The 16,166-nt window shown below is 39.5% G+C and overlaps 1 protein-coding gene across 6 annotated transcripts in view; it reads right to left on the reverse strand.

The window, feature by feature from the left end:
* Nucleotides 1–16,166, reverse strand: part of CAPRIN1 (cell cycle associated protein 1) — a 33,669-nt gene that overhangs the window by 17,143 nt on the left and 360 nt on the right. For 2 of the 6 annotated variants that reach the window (XM_030451215.1, XM_030451212.1), the window contains exons 2-9: nucleotides 15,732–15,925; nucleotides 8,273–8,335; nucleotides 6,953–7,039; nucleotides 4,423–4,661; nucleotides 4,252–4,334; nucleotides 2,981–3,118; nucleotides 2,169–2,221; nucleotides 1,996–2,082 (exon numbers count right to left, since the gene is read on the reverse strand). In XM_030451215.1, coding sequence (XP_030307075.1) covers nucleotides 1,996–2,082; nucleotides 2,169–2,221; nucleotides 2,981–3,118; nucleotides 4,252–4,334; nucleotides 4,423–4,661; nucleotides 6,953–7,039; nucleotides 8,273–8,335; nucleotides 15,732–15,923 — 942 coding nt within the window. In that variant the 5' untranslated portion in view covers nucleotides 15,924–15,925. Of the gene's footprint in view, nucleotides 1–1,995; nucleotides 2,083–2,168; nucleotides 2,222–2,980; nucleotides 3,119–4,251; nucleotides 4,335–4,422; nucleotides 4,662–6,952; nucleotides 7,040–8,272; nucleotides 8,336–15,731; nucleotides 16,106–16,166 lie in introns of those variants that run through there. The other 4 variants (XM_030451214.1, XM_030451217.1, XM_030451213.1 and 1 more) reach the window with 3 other exon arrangements.

Consider the following 16,166-nt stretch of genomic DNA (forward strand, 5'->3'; position numbering starts at 1 on the left):
CATAAAATAGCACAGAAATCTTGAATCTATCACATCTATTGAGGTTTACTGAAAAGAGATGACTTTATGATAGCCTTCCTCTTCATAAAGAGCAATGGGAATCTTGTGTGCAAATGCTGTCTTTCAGAACACTATCAATTTCTGAAGTTAACAGCTCACATTCACAGTTCTTACTACAATACTGCCACAATTTCCTTGAGCTGAAGAGCACAAAAACTACATACATACAACATGTATCATCATCTTCCCTAAGGACAACTCAGCTGCATTCCCAAGGGAAACAGCATTTTGGTGCCAGCAAGAACACCAAGAGCAATTTCAAAGACAGCTTTTCTCAACTGCCTCTTTTTCTGTTAATTGTGAGAAAATGAAGTTCTTGTGAAGAAACAGTCTTCAACCTGAAAGTTTTCTAAATTGCTCATTTGTACACAGTCCTCTTGGAATAACCAGGACAGAAAGGAGAACTGAAGCACAGATTTATTCTTTGCAGTGTTCTACAAAAGCAAAGCTGACAGAAGCCAGATTTAGCTGACTAGCAAAGATGTGGAAAATTAGGGGTTTCTGGAATCAGTCTGATACAAAACTACAATCTGAATGCTGTTACCACACTGGTACAGTTACTCCATATTACTATTATTCCCATGAGGAAGAACTTGAGTTTTCAACTGTGCAATACACAGCCTTAAGAGTTTAAAAGCAGAGGGAAGCACAACAGCCTTCATCATAAGGACATTTCCTAAATGCTGATGTCTTCATTAAAACATTCAAGTAACATTAAAACTACAGAGAACTGAACCTCTAAACTACTCTGGATACTTGGTAAAAATATGGATGTAATTTGAGTTTAATTCAAGATTAGGCAAGCTCCATTTTAAGAATGCCTCAATCAAGCATGACATTAATGTCTGCTTTTTAAGGGTTTATCAGTAACAGTGATATTTTAAGGTTTTTTAAGTAAGTGATTGGAATACTATGACAAGTTACTACCATTCATATACATGATAAAGTTGTTCAGTTAGTTACAGAAGCCTCACACCCAACCTAAGTATTAATAAATCTCTTAGTGCTCTTTAACATTCCAAGATAACAAAGCTCAGCCAGACTGAATGGAAAATTAGGCAGGTAAAAGAACTGCATCAAAATGGCTTCTTTTTCACCACTTGAAGAATTAACTCTTACTTCACTCCTATATTTTAAAGAGCCTGACAATACCATGTAAGATTCCAGAAACTGACCATCTGTAATTAGCTGATACAGAAGGCTAAAGTGGAACATAAATTGTATCTCCAGCAATTGAAAGCTGCTTCTCACAGCATTTTCTAACAAGCTACAATACAGTTTCCAGCATACCAAACACCTGAATGATTCCATGTGACTTGTCCTTTCCAGTACATGAAGAATACAAATTCTAGTACAACAAAATGGACAAGAATGGATCCCATTAGCAATGTACCACAAACATCACAAGAGAACACCCACTCAATGGCAAACTAGTGACAAGTTAAACACTGGGAACTATAGTTCTTGAAAGCAAAGATAAATACAACTCAAAATTATGTGTATATGCCATTTGGAGTAGAAATAAAAGATAATACTATTCAACTCCTTTTCCACGGAACACAAAACTAAGCCATCCTTTCAGCAGCTGTGTAGTTTCAGTTCAATATCTGCAAAGTTCTCTTTAAAAAGTCTTCAAAAAATCTTCTAATTCTTTTTAAGCCTAAGACTTTTAAGTGCCCATTTCCCAAGAAAGCCACTACAGAACAAAAGCAAGTTCTCTGCAAACTTAGCCAGACTGCTCAGGTTGGGTTTTTTTTTCCACATACTCCTGGACTAAATATGTAATTGCAAAATGAGTAGCAAGTCCAAGCCTACTTAAATATATGTATTTTTATATATACTGGGGGAGAAGGGATGCAATACTAAAACCTATCATGAATTGGGAGTCAGCAGAAACAGGGATTGCAATTTTACCTGCAGTACACAAGATCTTACCTCAACCGTTTCAACTGTCCACTCATCTACCTGTTCCTTCTCACTACTGCTGAACTGAGTCTCTGCCATGAATTGTCTGTTTACATACTAAAATAAAAATAAGAAAGGGTATGAAAGTAAAAGTAAGTGGCATTAAAGCTACACAAAATGACAATCTTTCCAGTGAATAATACCTCAGTTGATTCAACTTCAGTTGGTTCAGTAAATTCTTCTGCTGGATCAGGTTCTGCAAAAAGAATACACCATTTATGTGAAGAAAAAGAACCCCATGTTACAGACTTAGAAGATGTAAGGTTAACTGAAAAAAAATCTCCCCAAATCTTGAGGAAGTTTGATGCATTTCTGTAGTCATTTATCAAAACCTACTGTGACTGTGGACAATTAGTACACAGGAACTACAGCTACAATTAGAATGGTGACACATTTACTCCTAAGTGACATAACAAATAGTATTATAGAAGCCTGCTATACATTAAGGAAGGAGTAGTCTTGTCACACATCTTCAAGGGGATGAGATTTTGTATAGATTTGAAATTAGAGCCTCAATACTACCAACAAAACCATCAGAACATTAAACAATAGTAAAGATTCTCAGAGTTCTGAATTAAAATAAAAAAGCAATCAAATAAATAATAATACTTCAAATTTTCAATTTTCTCCACAACATATTCAAAAAGAAAAAAGTCATGAGTCTCCAGATTTGTTACCATGTTCTTGAGTTTCTAAAATACGTAAATGTTACTCATTGCTTAAAAAACTTTCCCTTCTAACAAATCATTAAACTGGTGAAACCACTGAGATAAAGGCTCAGACAACCAAAACTTTTTACTTTAATAACCAGAATTTATTTTTTTTATAAATCATAAGTTCTACTGGAAAGCAAAAAAGGAAAGAAATTATGTCAGTGTAATCATTCTGATTAATCCAAGCAGACAAGGCAGTACAACAGAAAGATGCCGGTCACAAGGGATCTCTATATTCTTACCAGCTTCTGCTACAGTGTCCTCTACTGCAGGTGCAGGTGCTGCCTCCTCTTCCTCACATAATCCATTCTGGTGGTTATGGGTGCTATCAAAGTAACTTGTTTGAAGAATACGTTCAACAATCTCCTTTAGTGCTTTATCTAGAAGCAATGGAAGTTAAAGATTAACAGTAACAATCCTGATCATCTTTTACTTCCTTCCCCAAGATCCCACAGAAATTTTGTTATCCTTTTGCTGGGTAGATGTTGCTGCCCCAAGCTAGTTCAAGTACACCACTGTTACAGAGTTATTTGTCTTAGTAGGTCGTATTAAATAGATCAATTAACCATCAACTTGTATTCAGAACATTCTGACAGGCACAGAGAATCTTACAGGTATATAATACTCTTAAGAAGATTTCTGAAACACTTTACAGTGAGGTAAAGTTCATTAATTACCTTACTTTTATTCATGCCATATCCAGAATCTTTGGTTGCTTAGTTTTCTGTTTGGAACATTTCAGGAACTCACTGAATTCTCCACTGTAACTTACTTTTATTTATAATTTCCTAATTAAAAAACCTTACTCTGAGTCAACTTCTTACAAAACAACCATCAGTACTGTGCCCACAGCTACCACCTTCATAAAGGTTCATTCCCCTGAGGGAAAACTGCTCAGAACACCCTTTGTGAGTGAAACAAGCACAAGCCTGCATTTAGTGCCTAAGCTGAGTCCTGTGGTGTCTTCACCCAAAACAAACCAACCACACTGGCAAGGGAGCATTTCTGGCTGTCCAGGCCAACAAAAACTAAAACAGACTCAAAATGGAAGCTTCACAATGCATGTCTGGCAAGAGATTCATCAATCAAACCAGGACAATACCTGATTTTTTTTTGCAGGAGACAAGGGGGAGCAGAACACCTCACACTAAACAAGGCCATGCCAGTTTATATATTGGGTCTTATTATTGACAAAGTTCCTTGGTCACACACACATTTCCAGAAAACAAAGAACTGCTACTAAGCACCACCAGCAGCAAGTACTGCTGAAACAGCAGGAATGGACTATCTTAAACACAGGGTAACTCTGCATCATCAGTTTAAAAAAATAAAAATACACCACACAGTAAGTTCACACTTCACGAAGTTATTCTGTGAGAGTTCAGCTAAGGTCTGAAAAAAGGAGCCAAGGTAATTACCCACTCAAGTCCTCTTGTATCAGTCACTGTATTTTAATTTAAGCACTAATTCAGGGCTCTCTCTTAATAGAGACTATACAGACACTATAACTTACAGGTTGTTCCACAAACTTGTTTTTCTTTCCCTTCCAGTAAGTCCCACAGGTGAACAGATGCTTGCTCATACTGCTCATTCAACCTTAAAAAAATAAATAAGAGTTAATTTCTTACCAAGTGTTTAAAATACCACTGACTGTCAACGATAAAGGACTGTACTGTCAACCTACCTCACATTCATGTCTCGTTCAGGGTAAACTAGCTTGTAAAACTCATCCAGCATTGTCAGTTCTTCCTCTGTCAGTACTGGCACTCCATTTGACCCCTGTTTCAAGTCACTGCGCACTTCATCATCACCCAACTTGTCCAAAATAAACTGTAGTTCTAGCACAGTTTTTAAACGCTTCTGCTCAGCTTCTTCTCGCATCAGTTGCTCCCTGCGAGCTGTCTTTTTTATTGTTTTCTGGATCTGTTTAAAATGAAATTTTCAATGGCTTAAACTTAGATTCTGTGATGGATCTTGGCCTAGAACTGCCACTTATCGATGTGAAATCAAAGCAGAGTAACTTGTGAAATTTGAGTAATATATTTTAAGCCAGCCAAAACCTTGCAAATTAAAACTTTAAAATCAATGCCACAGACTTTGGGTCATATTGAATCTTGACCATACTCTTACTTGAAGCCTGCACCTCTTCACGATTTACAAGCAGCTAAGCAACTGCAGTTATGTGTAAACTTCAGGTACAAATGTATCAACTAGAGTAAGCCCAGCTTGCTATTACCCAATTCCTGTACGAATTATTCTGTAAATACAAAGTGATTTTCATCTAGACAAAAGTGACAAAAATGTACAAAATTAAGTACCTTTTGGAAAAACAATTTAAAGCTTCCACAACTTCAAGGGGATTCACAGCAATCAGACAAGGCACAGAGAAAGGCAACTCTACTAACAGAGTAGTTGCCTTATAAGCAGATATTAAGTCTTGGGTTCTTCAGTTTGGAGGAGTAATAGTGATCCACATTTTTATAAAGGCCACAAAGGCAAGCAGATAACATGAACAGAGCAGTTATTCACTATATCCCCTGAAAGTAGGAGGGGGATATTGAAACTACTTGGAGATCAGCTTAAAATAGATAAACAAAAGTACTCTTGTTTCTCACACACCATGAGAGGGAACCCATGGAATGTCTGGCCATGCAGGCTTGGGGAGATAAGACAGTTATCAGCAAGTTCAGAAAGGATTTTAACAAGTTCTTGGACATAAGGTCCAGACACTGAAGGGAACAAGAATGCACCTACTCCCCAACATTGTTTGATGATCACAGATGACATAAGGGAATGGATGACAGATAATCACCAGCTTTGTACTCCACATAGCACTTCTGCAACTGCTGCCCTAATAGTGGGCTAAATGCATCATTAGTCTGACCCTACAGGATGTTTCTTCCAGTCTTAATCCAACACTAGCATCCAAAATCCAGCTTGCTTGCTCTGCAGTTATACAAAAGCTTTAAACTTCTGTTGCAAAAGAATGCAAATCTTGACAGTAACTTCCTCCCTTTGAAAATTCCCTTTTTCAAAACTGAACAAAGATTTATCTCAAAATCAAACCAATTCCCACCAGCAAAAACTGCAACCAAGTTTCAAAGCAAAGCATCACTTTAGCACTCCTGGATTCACTCTCTTCTTTTAGCTGTCAGCTGACCTGGGAAATATTTCAGGACAAACTTGTCAGAAGTTCTTAATTACTAACATCCCATAAACATACACAGAGCTGGGCCTATAAATTTACAACCACACCAGATGTAGAAAGCAGCTCATAATGTGAGGCTGCTGATGCCCTTCATATTATCACAGTCTGTTCACAAACTAAATACACTTGTTAGACCAGTCTGCTGCACTAATATCAACTACACAATGAATTCCATCAATGTTGCTGCACTTTCTGTAACTCATTAACTCTATCTGCATTACTGCATTTAGAATCAGCCAGAACTGTAGAATGGGTCATGCTCTCAGCTTGCCTCAAAATTCCTCCTTCCAACAACACTGTGCAAGTCTGAAGTGCATCTTTTTGTTCACAGCTCTTGGCACAAGAAATAAAGCAAAGCTGTTCATACAGCTGAAACTGTCTAACAGAATTTTCAGAATTAGAACTTAGCGATTACATTATTATTCTACATCCTTGATAAAAACATTACCCTCAAAGATTACCTGTTTTACTAGTGTATTACCTACACTTTATGAAAACACTATCAATTTCATCTCATACTGCAGGTTGATACTGAGCTCACAATAACAAGACAAGGAAAATAATGAAAAAGAAACTGCAATGCTTCTGGTTCCTGGGACTTGATATCCTATGGAAATATGAAGACATGAAAACCCTCAGCCACTTGCCAAAGAGAGAAGTAATCTCTGGTTTAAGAGAAGTTTACCAGTGGCAGCAAGTGGCTGTCTGTGCTGTTGCATGACAGGGCTTTGCACTGACAACGTTTTCCACAGTTAAATCTTGTTGGAAAATTACACTATTTTTGTTCCCATACATTTATGTAGCCCTGGAGAAAAATCTTTTATGAGTAGGCTTTGGAAAACCCGACACAAACTAGTACACAGAGTAAAAGAAAACAGCCAAACACACCAGAAATCATTTGTCTCTGTAAACAGAGGTAACTACTGCATCTAGTGTGAGAGTTTAAAGCCTAAGTGTTCAGTATTGCAGCTCACAGCCCACGTTGCACCACTTGCTCTTTACTTACATCTTGGCTCAGAGCCATAAAACTCCTCTGCAGTTCTTTAGCAAATTCCAGATTATTTGTCACTTCCTGATATTTTGACACTGCATCCTTAAAAAAATAAACACAAAACAGAAAAATCCCATCACAAACAGAACAAAATACATACTTCCAGCAAAAGAAAACTCCTATTTTGAGTTCTTGTATGAGCATTACACAGACACATGAGGTGACTGACAAAATTCATCATTCGTATCTTATTTATAGCAGCAAAAGACACAGGTGACTACAATAAATACTTTCAGCATTTCTCCAACCAAAAAAAGATTGCACCTTCTACGGTGTGTGGCAGTCAGACTGTGGTCTTCATACAACTAAATTAATGAGCCTCCCTCTGCAATATGAAATGGCAGTATGTTCCCTGCTCATCAACAAAAAACTTCTCACGGCTCGCTGTCACAATAAGCCATTAAAAAATAAAAATACACTGATCAGTGGTATTTCAGTCTTCAGTTGGCAGAGAAGCAGCAAAGCAAAGCCTAGACATATGAAAAGATCACATGGACCATGGGGAAACAGCTCATTCTTTTAATTGTGAACAGCTGCAATAGTTTCAGGGTACATTTTTTTCCTTCCCTCTTTTTATGCTAAATATAATCAACAAAATGTTGGTTACTGAGCATTCTCATAAGTATCAATATGTATGTCTGCAACATACAACTGAATCTAATTTGATATTTGCTTTACACTTAATGCAATTGGAGCACTGCTGTTGAGTCAAGCTCTACAATAACCTACTTAAAGAACCTGCCACACCAAGGAGGGAAGCAGCACACCTCCAGTAAGCCCAGCTTATCTAGAGACCCGTATCTGCTGCTGTGACATACAAATGGATGCAGCTTATTCTCAGGGCCCTTCAGAATTTGGTCCAAGCTCACTTTTCAACTAGACTGCACAATATTTACAAGCTACCACCAAGCAGACCAGGTTCCTGAAGTTGAAAATGGGCACTTTTTCTGAAAAGAAAAGGATGATGTCCAAACAACCTAAAAAGGTATTATTTAGCCCTTTCAACAGGCCCAGGTTGTAACATATGCCAGTTTTCCCCACAGCTTATTTACAACCTAACCTCAACAAGCATAAAGCATTATGTTCCTCTACCTGTTCTTTCAGTTTCAGTTCAGCAGAAAAATTGAGATGTTCTAGGCAATAAAAAAGAGGCCAAGTCAGAGCTCAGAAATGACCTAGTTTTAGCAAGGGGAAAGTGAAATTCATCCTTTCCCTTCCCACCAAGATCACTAAACAATTTAGCAGAGATCTGATTAGTATTTCTTTTCTTTTTACCAGTTGATCTTGATTCAGACGTTCTCCCTTGTTCATTCGTTCCTGGTAATCATCAAGTTTGCTCTGAAAAGAAAGAAAAATGCTATTACAAGGAGCCAACATCAGGTTACTGCTTTTTTCTACTTGTGCTAACAAACAAACATACATATTGTAAAATTACAGTAAACATAGAATGGAACACATTGCACAAGAATGCAACTGTTATGTAGAAACAGTACTGAAGAAAACTTGTCTTATGTGTTAAATACTTCTCAAAGACCAATATAATGCTATTTAGCTACCACAATACATCTTCCTGACTAGTCTTAATTTCTGAGGAAACACACATTCCTCCTAATAGGGAGAATACATTCAGTGCACATTTCCTTCAGTTCTAACAGAGCTGAACTCAGTTCTCAATCTGAGCTTATTACCTGAGCTGTATCACTACAACACCAGAAACCTGACTGCAAAAAACCCACTGACAATACTAATAGGATTCTAAACTCATCCTTTGTTCTTGCACCAGTTAAGATAGCTTGCAAGAATTTAAAACAGTTTCTAATCCTTTGTGCAAGAATGCCCACCAACACATTTCATATTAATAGCTCTAAAATATTCAAAATCTTTTTCATGGGGAGAAAGTGAAAAAGGAATCATTAAAGTTAATTTCTACCAGGACCAGTTCTCTAATCTGGTTAAACCATGTATGACACAACCACTAGCCAAAAGCAGGTAAATCTCATGGATGCTGGAGGTGACAACCTACAGGTTAAGGAAGGCTCACAGAATTCAAGTACAGTCTGTAACAATACCAATCTTAATAGTAAGCTTCAAGTTTTCACCACTCTGTCCTACACGTTTTCACTCTGTATGGCATTTTCCTTGGCCTTATTAAAAGAAGGCCATTTAGAGCAATCCTTATCTTCCCAATCTAGCATAACAGCATGAAAAGGAAAGCAAACAAACTTCATTTTGAATGTGCAATAATTAAAACCTCAATGCAAACATTGTTTCAGAATTTATACTTGCCACAGAGTGACAGTCTTTTTGCTGGTAGTGGTGGTCATTGGTTTTCTCATTATTTTTGTTTTAGGACATTTCAGCTGAAACATTTTACTATTATTTTTCTAGCTAATTCAACCTCTATGCTCAAACTCAAGACTTTTTGCAAGATCAAAGGCTGTGAAGCAGTTTAAGGAGAAAACTTTTCTTCCAAAGTATTTGATGCTCAGCATCACTTACTGAAACTGATAACCAGCTTCATGAGTCTTGGTCCTTTTGATGTCATCCAGCTCTGACTGTTTATTTCTCTGGAAATCCTACACTTTAGATTTAACTCTTCACCTATCAGAACATCAGAACCAGTAACTTCCTGGGCAAACTCAAGGTAAGAACTTCCTGAGCTCCAAAAATGTGTTACTGGGACTTTGATTCTGTGGACAGCCACTAGCATACCAATTCTTGGGATATGCAGCAGCTCCATTTGGCAATACATTTAAAAAAAAATTTAAAGACAACCCTGAAGAACACTTGGCATATTGGAAATCTACCACAACAGGAAACAAGGTCATTTTACTCTTATGCATACTAATTTTAGAACAGATGATGACATGGTTGGACAATCACAGAAATAGTTTTCACTATCTGAGAGGTTATAGCTGAGCTGTGAAGTCAAACAAGGGTGAAGAGCTCAAAGGCTGAAAATCACAATGACTCCACTGCTTAAGGGGAGCTTAAATCCCACAACAAACTGACTTTGCAGAACAATTTTAGGAAGTTCTTGCTTACTCAAGCCACTCACTCCCATGCTGCAATTAGAATTCCCTTGGTCACACTGCACAGAAAATAGGCTGCTAATACAAGCCAGTTTAAACAGAACCTAAAAAGTTCATGAAAAAACCTCCACAATTAGTAACTGTTTCCAACACAAACCCATAAAAAAATAACAACAGTGAAACAAACTGGATAGAACATAATATTCCAGAACACTACCTATATCTGCTTTGTTGAAGAAAACCTGTATTGCAAAGTTATGCCACAGAACACTCAAATAACCCATATTTTTACCTGAAATAACTGCAATTGTTTCTCTGCACTTTTTCCATGCAGCCTTACTTCAGCACAATTAAACATGTTACATATCAAATGCTGTTTTTCTTAGATGTTCAAATATTCTTAGATGTAATGTAAATGCTTTGCTCACTTTTATTCAGTAATTTATCAACTAAAACACAGGATAATATCTATTTTAACTGTTGTAGAGTTACTTCTCCACTTTTTCTTCCTTAGAAACATTTTTATCAGAAAGGTAAAAGCAAAAGAAAGCAAGCCCTTTCAGCTGCAATGCAGAGGACAAGCAAATGTACATTTAGTTACATGTTATCACAAAGATTTCAAGTATCAAGTAAGCATTTTTTGTCATCCCAAAGACACTGTATAATACAAATGCTGCATTACAAAAACTATTAAGGAAGCAAAATAAAAGAAAGCTTTTTAATCTGTACTGTCAACTAACTGCAATCCAAAAGCAGCATTAGTGCTGTAAAGTAACTGCAGTACAACTCCTGCTTAGCAACCTACTGCAGTGTCTGCAACAAGAACAGAAAACACAGGTCTTCTGTTTAAAGTGAATTTATTTTGGAAATAGCAGTTCTAAATATTCTTGTGCCTTCCCCAGTAAGTCTGCTAAGCTGACAGTCTGGGAAAAAACACCTCCACACTGTATTAGTTTTTAAGTGGTTAAGAAAGACATACCAACAAGACTGCATTCTTGTCATCAGCTCATAAAAAAAAAAGGGTGTTCTCCAGTTCACAGCATGTTCCTGACCCTTCCTACATGCCAAGGACAACCACAGGGCCAGACTGACAGCTGGGTCAGGAGTCTGATCCAACCAAAGATACAGAGTGACACTGATACAAGAACAGCAAGGAGAGCAGGACCAGCTCTTTCCCATAGAAATGCAGAAATGATGAGTATGTTCTATCTTCAAAATGTAAACCTTCTGAAGTCTGATGAGTTGACTAGAGAGAAAAAAAAAACTGCTTCTTTAATGACCTTAGGCACAGCTGAGTGAAACTGCTAAGTTTTTGGTCCAAGTTGCCACACAGGATGTCCTATAGAAACACTATGAATCTACAGACAGGTTGACTACTCTGCAAGAGGCCCAGATTTTGTCCTACACATCCTTTATGTTCTAAGTGAGGTACCCTTAGAAGAGCAAGTGAGGTCTAAAACATAAACCTGCTTCTCCCAACACATTCTGTGCATCTTCAGCTGAAAGAACAGCACCAACAAAACATCAAACCACCACCTGAAAAACTGCAGTAAGTAGAAAGATGTTTCACAGCTTGTGTCATCATTTATCCAGTTAACAGGACTTGCCATGAGAAATAATCCCTGTGCTATGTAAATTAAAAAACAAAACAGAGCAAGCTGAAAACCACAGGTACCAAACACCAAATAATTTCACAGATGCACCTAAGAGAATTGAGAACTGATCCCACATTTTACTATAGGTTTGTAACTGTTTCCTGCAGGAAATTCAACATTTTATTGAGCCAAGTCAGATTAACTGGAAACATCCATATACTTTTCCAGTGTAGTAGTAACAGAGAGATTTTTCCAGTATTCTTTTTTCAACCCAGTCAGAAATTCATAGGCTGATGAAGCAGCTGCATTTTAAATTACCAGCTACAACTACAATGTATCCTTTAAATTGCACACACCAAGATCAAGTCACATAAAGCAATTTTAAGCTAAATGCTTACTGTATAATTACAGCTGCCCAAGAATCATCTTTGTGATCACCTGCCCATACCTTAAACCATGCATTAGCAAATGAGAGTTGTTGTCCCTCTAACAGAAAATTTGCTTTTAAAAGCTACATAACTCATATTACACAAATTGAAAGCAAAAATAATTCTTTTTTCATTTGTCATTGTATCACACGCGTTTGATCTACATTTAATTGGCTTAATTTGGAAAGGTTCTTCCCTCTAAAAAACAAGCAGCAGAAGAAGCAAATGCAGGTCTTATGGAGTATTTTCTCTTAAAGAACTTAGAAAACCAATAGGATTCCAACTTCAAATGTGTAACAAAAATCTTCATGAAACTTAAATTAAGATTGCCAACATATACTCAAATTGTGTGTCTGAAGGTCTTACAGAGGTAATATTTCTTCAGTTACCACCTCCCATGCATACACAAATATGTAGCCATCTAGAAGAGTGGAAGAAAACAGGATAGCATTCCTATCATCCAGACAGAAATGAAGGGAAAACAGACATTCTCAGGCCATGTTTTCACATACACTTATAAAGAGCAATTGAGTTTATCTTGGTCTTATTACACAAGGAATACTCATTCTTTCAGGTAATCAGGTCACTTTCAGGAAATGAAAATGAAAGCACCACTGATCTTGTATTTCTACTTTACACGGAAGCATTCAAGATAATACAGAATTAAGTTATAAAAATTCTGCATCTTATTTTGCTGGTCACATCATTTCATCCTCAGAGTTTAAAGGGAAACATGACACTAAATAATTTACTTCAAATTTTCCATTTCCTTCATAAAGAGTGACCTTTCTTCACCTAAAAGCTGCACATAAGATGGCACCTCTTCACAGAGCCATTATTTTTCATTCTACAAAACCACAATGTCTAAGTCAAGATTTTTGTATTTATTCTCAAATACTAAGCTCTCAAAATCACCTCTACTGCTCTTCATTATCAACTGCTGATAAAGAATGGACTAAATGTTCAACTACGCAGAACTTTTCATTGAGATTTACAGGATTTTTCACCCATCCCTCTCTGTGTAGGATCTGGTTTCAACTGTATGGTTAAAAAAAGTAAAAATATATTCTCATTAGAAGATTCAGAAAAAGAAAAATTATTGCATTTTTGCCCTTTTAGTAAACTCATCGAGTGATAGGAATACTGATGCCCTTGTGTGAAATAAGCTTTGTTTTCAGGACATGCTGTGTTCTATTAGGGAGTATTGATTAAGTAAAGAACTGTTGATTCCCTCACCAAGGGAAAGGCTCAAGACCACAGATTGGCAATTCTGCTTTAGTACATCAAGAACAACTTAGCTCATCACTTTTACAGTAATTCACAAGAGTCCCACTTCAGTAAATTTCAAAACTTAAGATTTATTTATCTCTGAACCTTAATTCATCAGTGAGAGTACACACAGCTCTCCTTTTTCAAGCCCTAGCCATCATTTTTAAAGACCTGCCCTTTGTCTTTTTTCTTTTAAAGGCCACACTGCCTAGCACTGAGCACCCCAAAGAGAGATGCTTTAATGGAAGATCCTTCAACAGAAGCCATTTCCAGAAAAAAGGTACTTCATTTCCTGTATTCAGGGCCTTCATGACACCAGCATCACTGATTTTCTTTTTATTCTGACAGAACAATAGCCTCCCACACATCTTTCTAACTTGAGATATTATGAAAATTGACCAAAAAGCCCATTCAAAAGGAAAAGAATGGCTAAGCCAAGTATAAATTAGATTTATTTATTTTAAAAGATAAATAAAAGCACTAACAAGGAAAGCTGACCTCCACCCCAATGTGTGCTTCTCCTCTTTATTACCTGAGCACACAGAAGAGATGAGAATGTTCACCTGCTGGATGAACATCTTAAACGTACAGTTTGAACATCACATAAAAATATTTTTGTGTATGTTTGATACAACTATAATTTCAAATAGTTTTATTTTCCTGAAACAACTACAGACACAGAAAGATTTGCTTTCTTTGAGGAGCTGAAGACCAGTATTCTTGAGTGGGGAATGTTCATATTTATTAGTGAAATTTTAAAACAGACACCTTGCTCTATCTACACATGACAGTATTCAGACATGGACCAAGAAAAGATCCTCTGTTTCTAAAACTTATCTCAAGGGTTCTGGCTGAGTGCATTTTGTCATTTCATTTTAAAAACTAGGAAAATCCAGCACCTGTTTTTAAATGGGAAACCACACTTTACATGTATTTAAAGGAAAAACACAGCTTGCTTCATCTGCAATTCATCTATACAGACTTAATTTACTGCTAAGATTTCCACCTTCTAGAAGTAGGGGATACTATATCCAGACTAATATGATCTAAAGTGCTGGTAAAAAAGAGTTATTGTGCCTTTTTGCTTTTAAGAGCAAAACCAGATTAAGGGCTTTGACATGGACATAACATTATTTTTTCATCCTCTCTTATTTTAGCTTAGTAACATAGTGCTTTAAAGCAAGTCTTTAAGCAATGCATACATTAGTATTTTTCTGATGGACACCTCATGCTCTGTAGCTGGATAACCCTCTGAGGCTTATTTAATCTAGCAACCCCGAGCACTGAATGGGTGCCACATAAACTGTAAATAACCACGACATCTTTTTTTTTTTTTCCCTGTCACAACCTGAACAGCCCAAGGACCACGGATTTAGTAGCTGCCGTTTCTAAAAATAACTCCATGAAGGCCGCTTCCAGCTGACCTAAGACTCGCAAAGGGGTGAGCTTAAGGCGATGAAAAGGGGGAAAAAAAAACCAAAAAAAAAAAGGAAAAATGAGAGATCAAATATGTTTGGGTGGGGTGGCCGGTGGCCCCCGGCTTTGTGCCGGCTGCTCGCACAATGCAGTTCCGCCGGAGAGGCTGAGGCTGCCTCCGCCGCCGCCATGTTAGCTCCCGCTTCCATGTGCACGGCTCGGAGGGGATCCGGAGCGCCGCAAGCTCTCCCCTCAGCTCTTCCCTCCGGGGTGGGAAAGGAGAAGCGCTCCGGAGAACGGGATAGAGGGTGGGGAGCACGAAAATCGGGAGGTGTTCCCTGCGGCGAGTCGAGAACCGGCGCTGGAAAAGGCCCCGCCGAGGGAAACAAAAGGCGGAAGGGAGGGGGAAGGGAACCGCGCCGCCGAGGGGGTCTCGCCGGGAGCGAGGAGGGGGCTGCAGCCCGGGGGGATGGAGGAAGGCGGCAGACACGACCCCTCCGGCCTCTGCCCTCCGCCGCCGCCGCACGGGAGGAGAAGAAGGGGGGGGGGGGGCAGTGCGGCCGGCGGGCTCCTGGGGCCACGGGAGAGGACGACGGACAGAAGGGACCGGAGGACCCCCGAAAGGGGAAGGGGAAAGGCCGGGAAAAAGGCGCTCGCCCTTCTGGAACCTTCCAGCGGGCGGCCCCTGGGGGCGACGCCGGGAACAACCCGCACAGGCCGCAGGCTCCCTTGCCCAGTGAGCAGAAGGGCATAGGGGAGGGGAGCGACCATGGTCTCACCAGCACAAGGAGGAAAGAGAATAAGACGGGACTGTTCAACGTCCCTTTGAGACGGCCCGACACCGGGAGCGAGGCTGGCCGGAAAACGGGGCCCTCCCGGGGTGCAGGGTGGGCTCCAGAGGGGCCCCAGGCCCACCCTTCAGGGTTGGGGAGGGAGCGGTCAGGCCGTGGCGGCGGTGGAGGAGGAGAGCAGGGTGGGGGAGGCAGGAGAGCACCTTTTTCTTCTCCAGGTTGCGCAGCTTTTTGTCGATGACTCCCAGGATCTGCTTCATGGCCTCGGTTTGCACCGAGGTGATGCTGCCGCCCGTTGCCTGCGGTGCGGCCGCCGCTGCTGGAGCAGCTTCACTGCCCGGGCCCGCTTTTCCGCTGCTGCTGCTCGCCATAGTGCTGTTGGTAGCCGAGGGCATCTCTGTTGTGGGTGAAGAGAGAGGAGAAGAGCGAGGGCGCGTTACTGGGGAACGGGAACGGACCGCCGGAGGGGACACGCGAGAGGGAGGGGAGGGGAGGGAAAAGAGAGAGGGAGGGCGGGCGCGCGCGCGCACACACGGCCGTTTCCCCACGCCCAGGGGCGCGGGCGTGTGCGTGTCTGTGTGTGTGCGTGTCTGCGTGTGCGTGTCTGTGTGCGCGCTCCGGCAGGTGCGGCCAGGCGC

Source organism: Calypte anna, chromosome 5 (assembly GCF_003957555.1).
Source record: "Calypte anna isolate BGI_N300 chromosome 5, bCalAnn1_v1.p, whole genome shotgun sequence".
Classification (NCBI taxonomy): domain Eukaryota; kingdom Metazoa; phylum Chordata; class Aves; order Apodiformes; family Trochilidae; genus Calypte; species Calypte anna.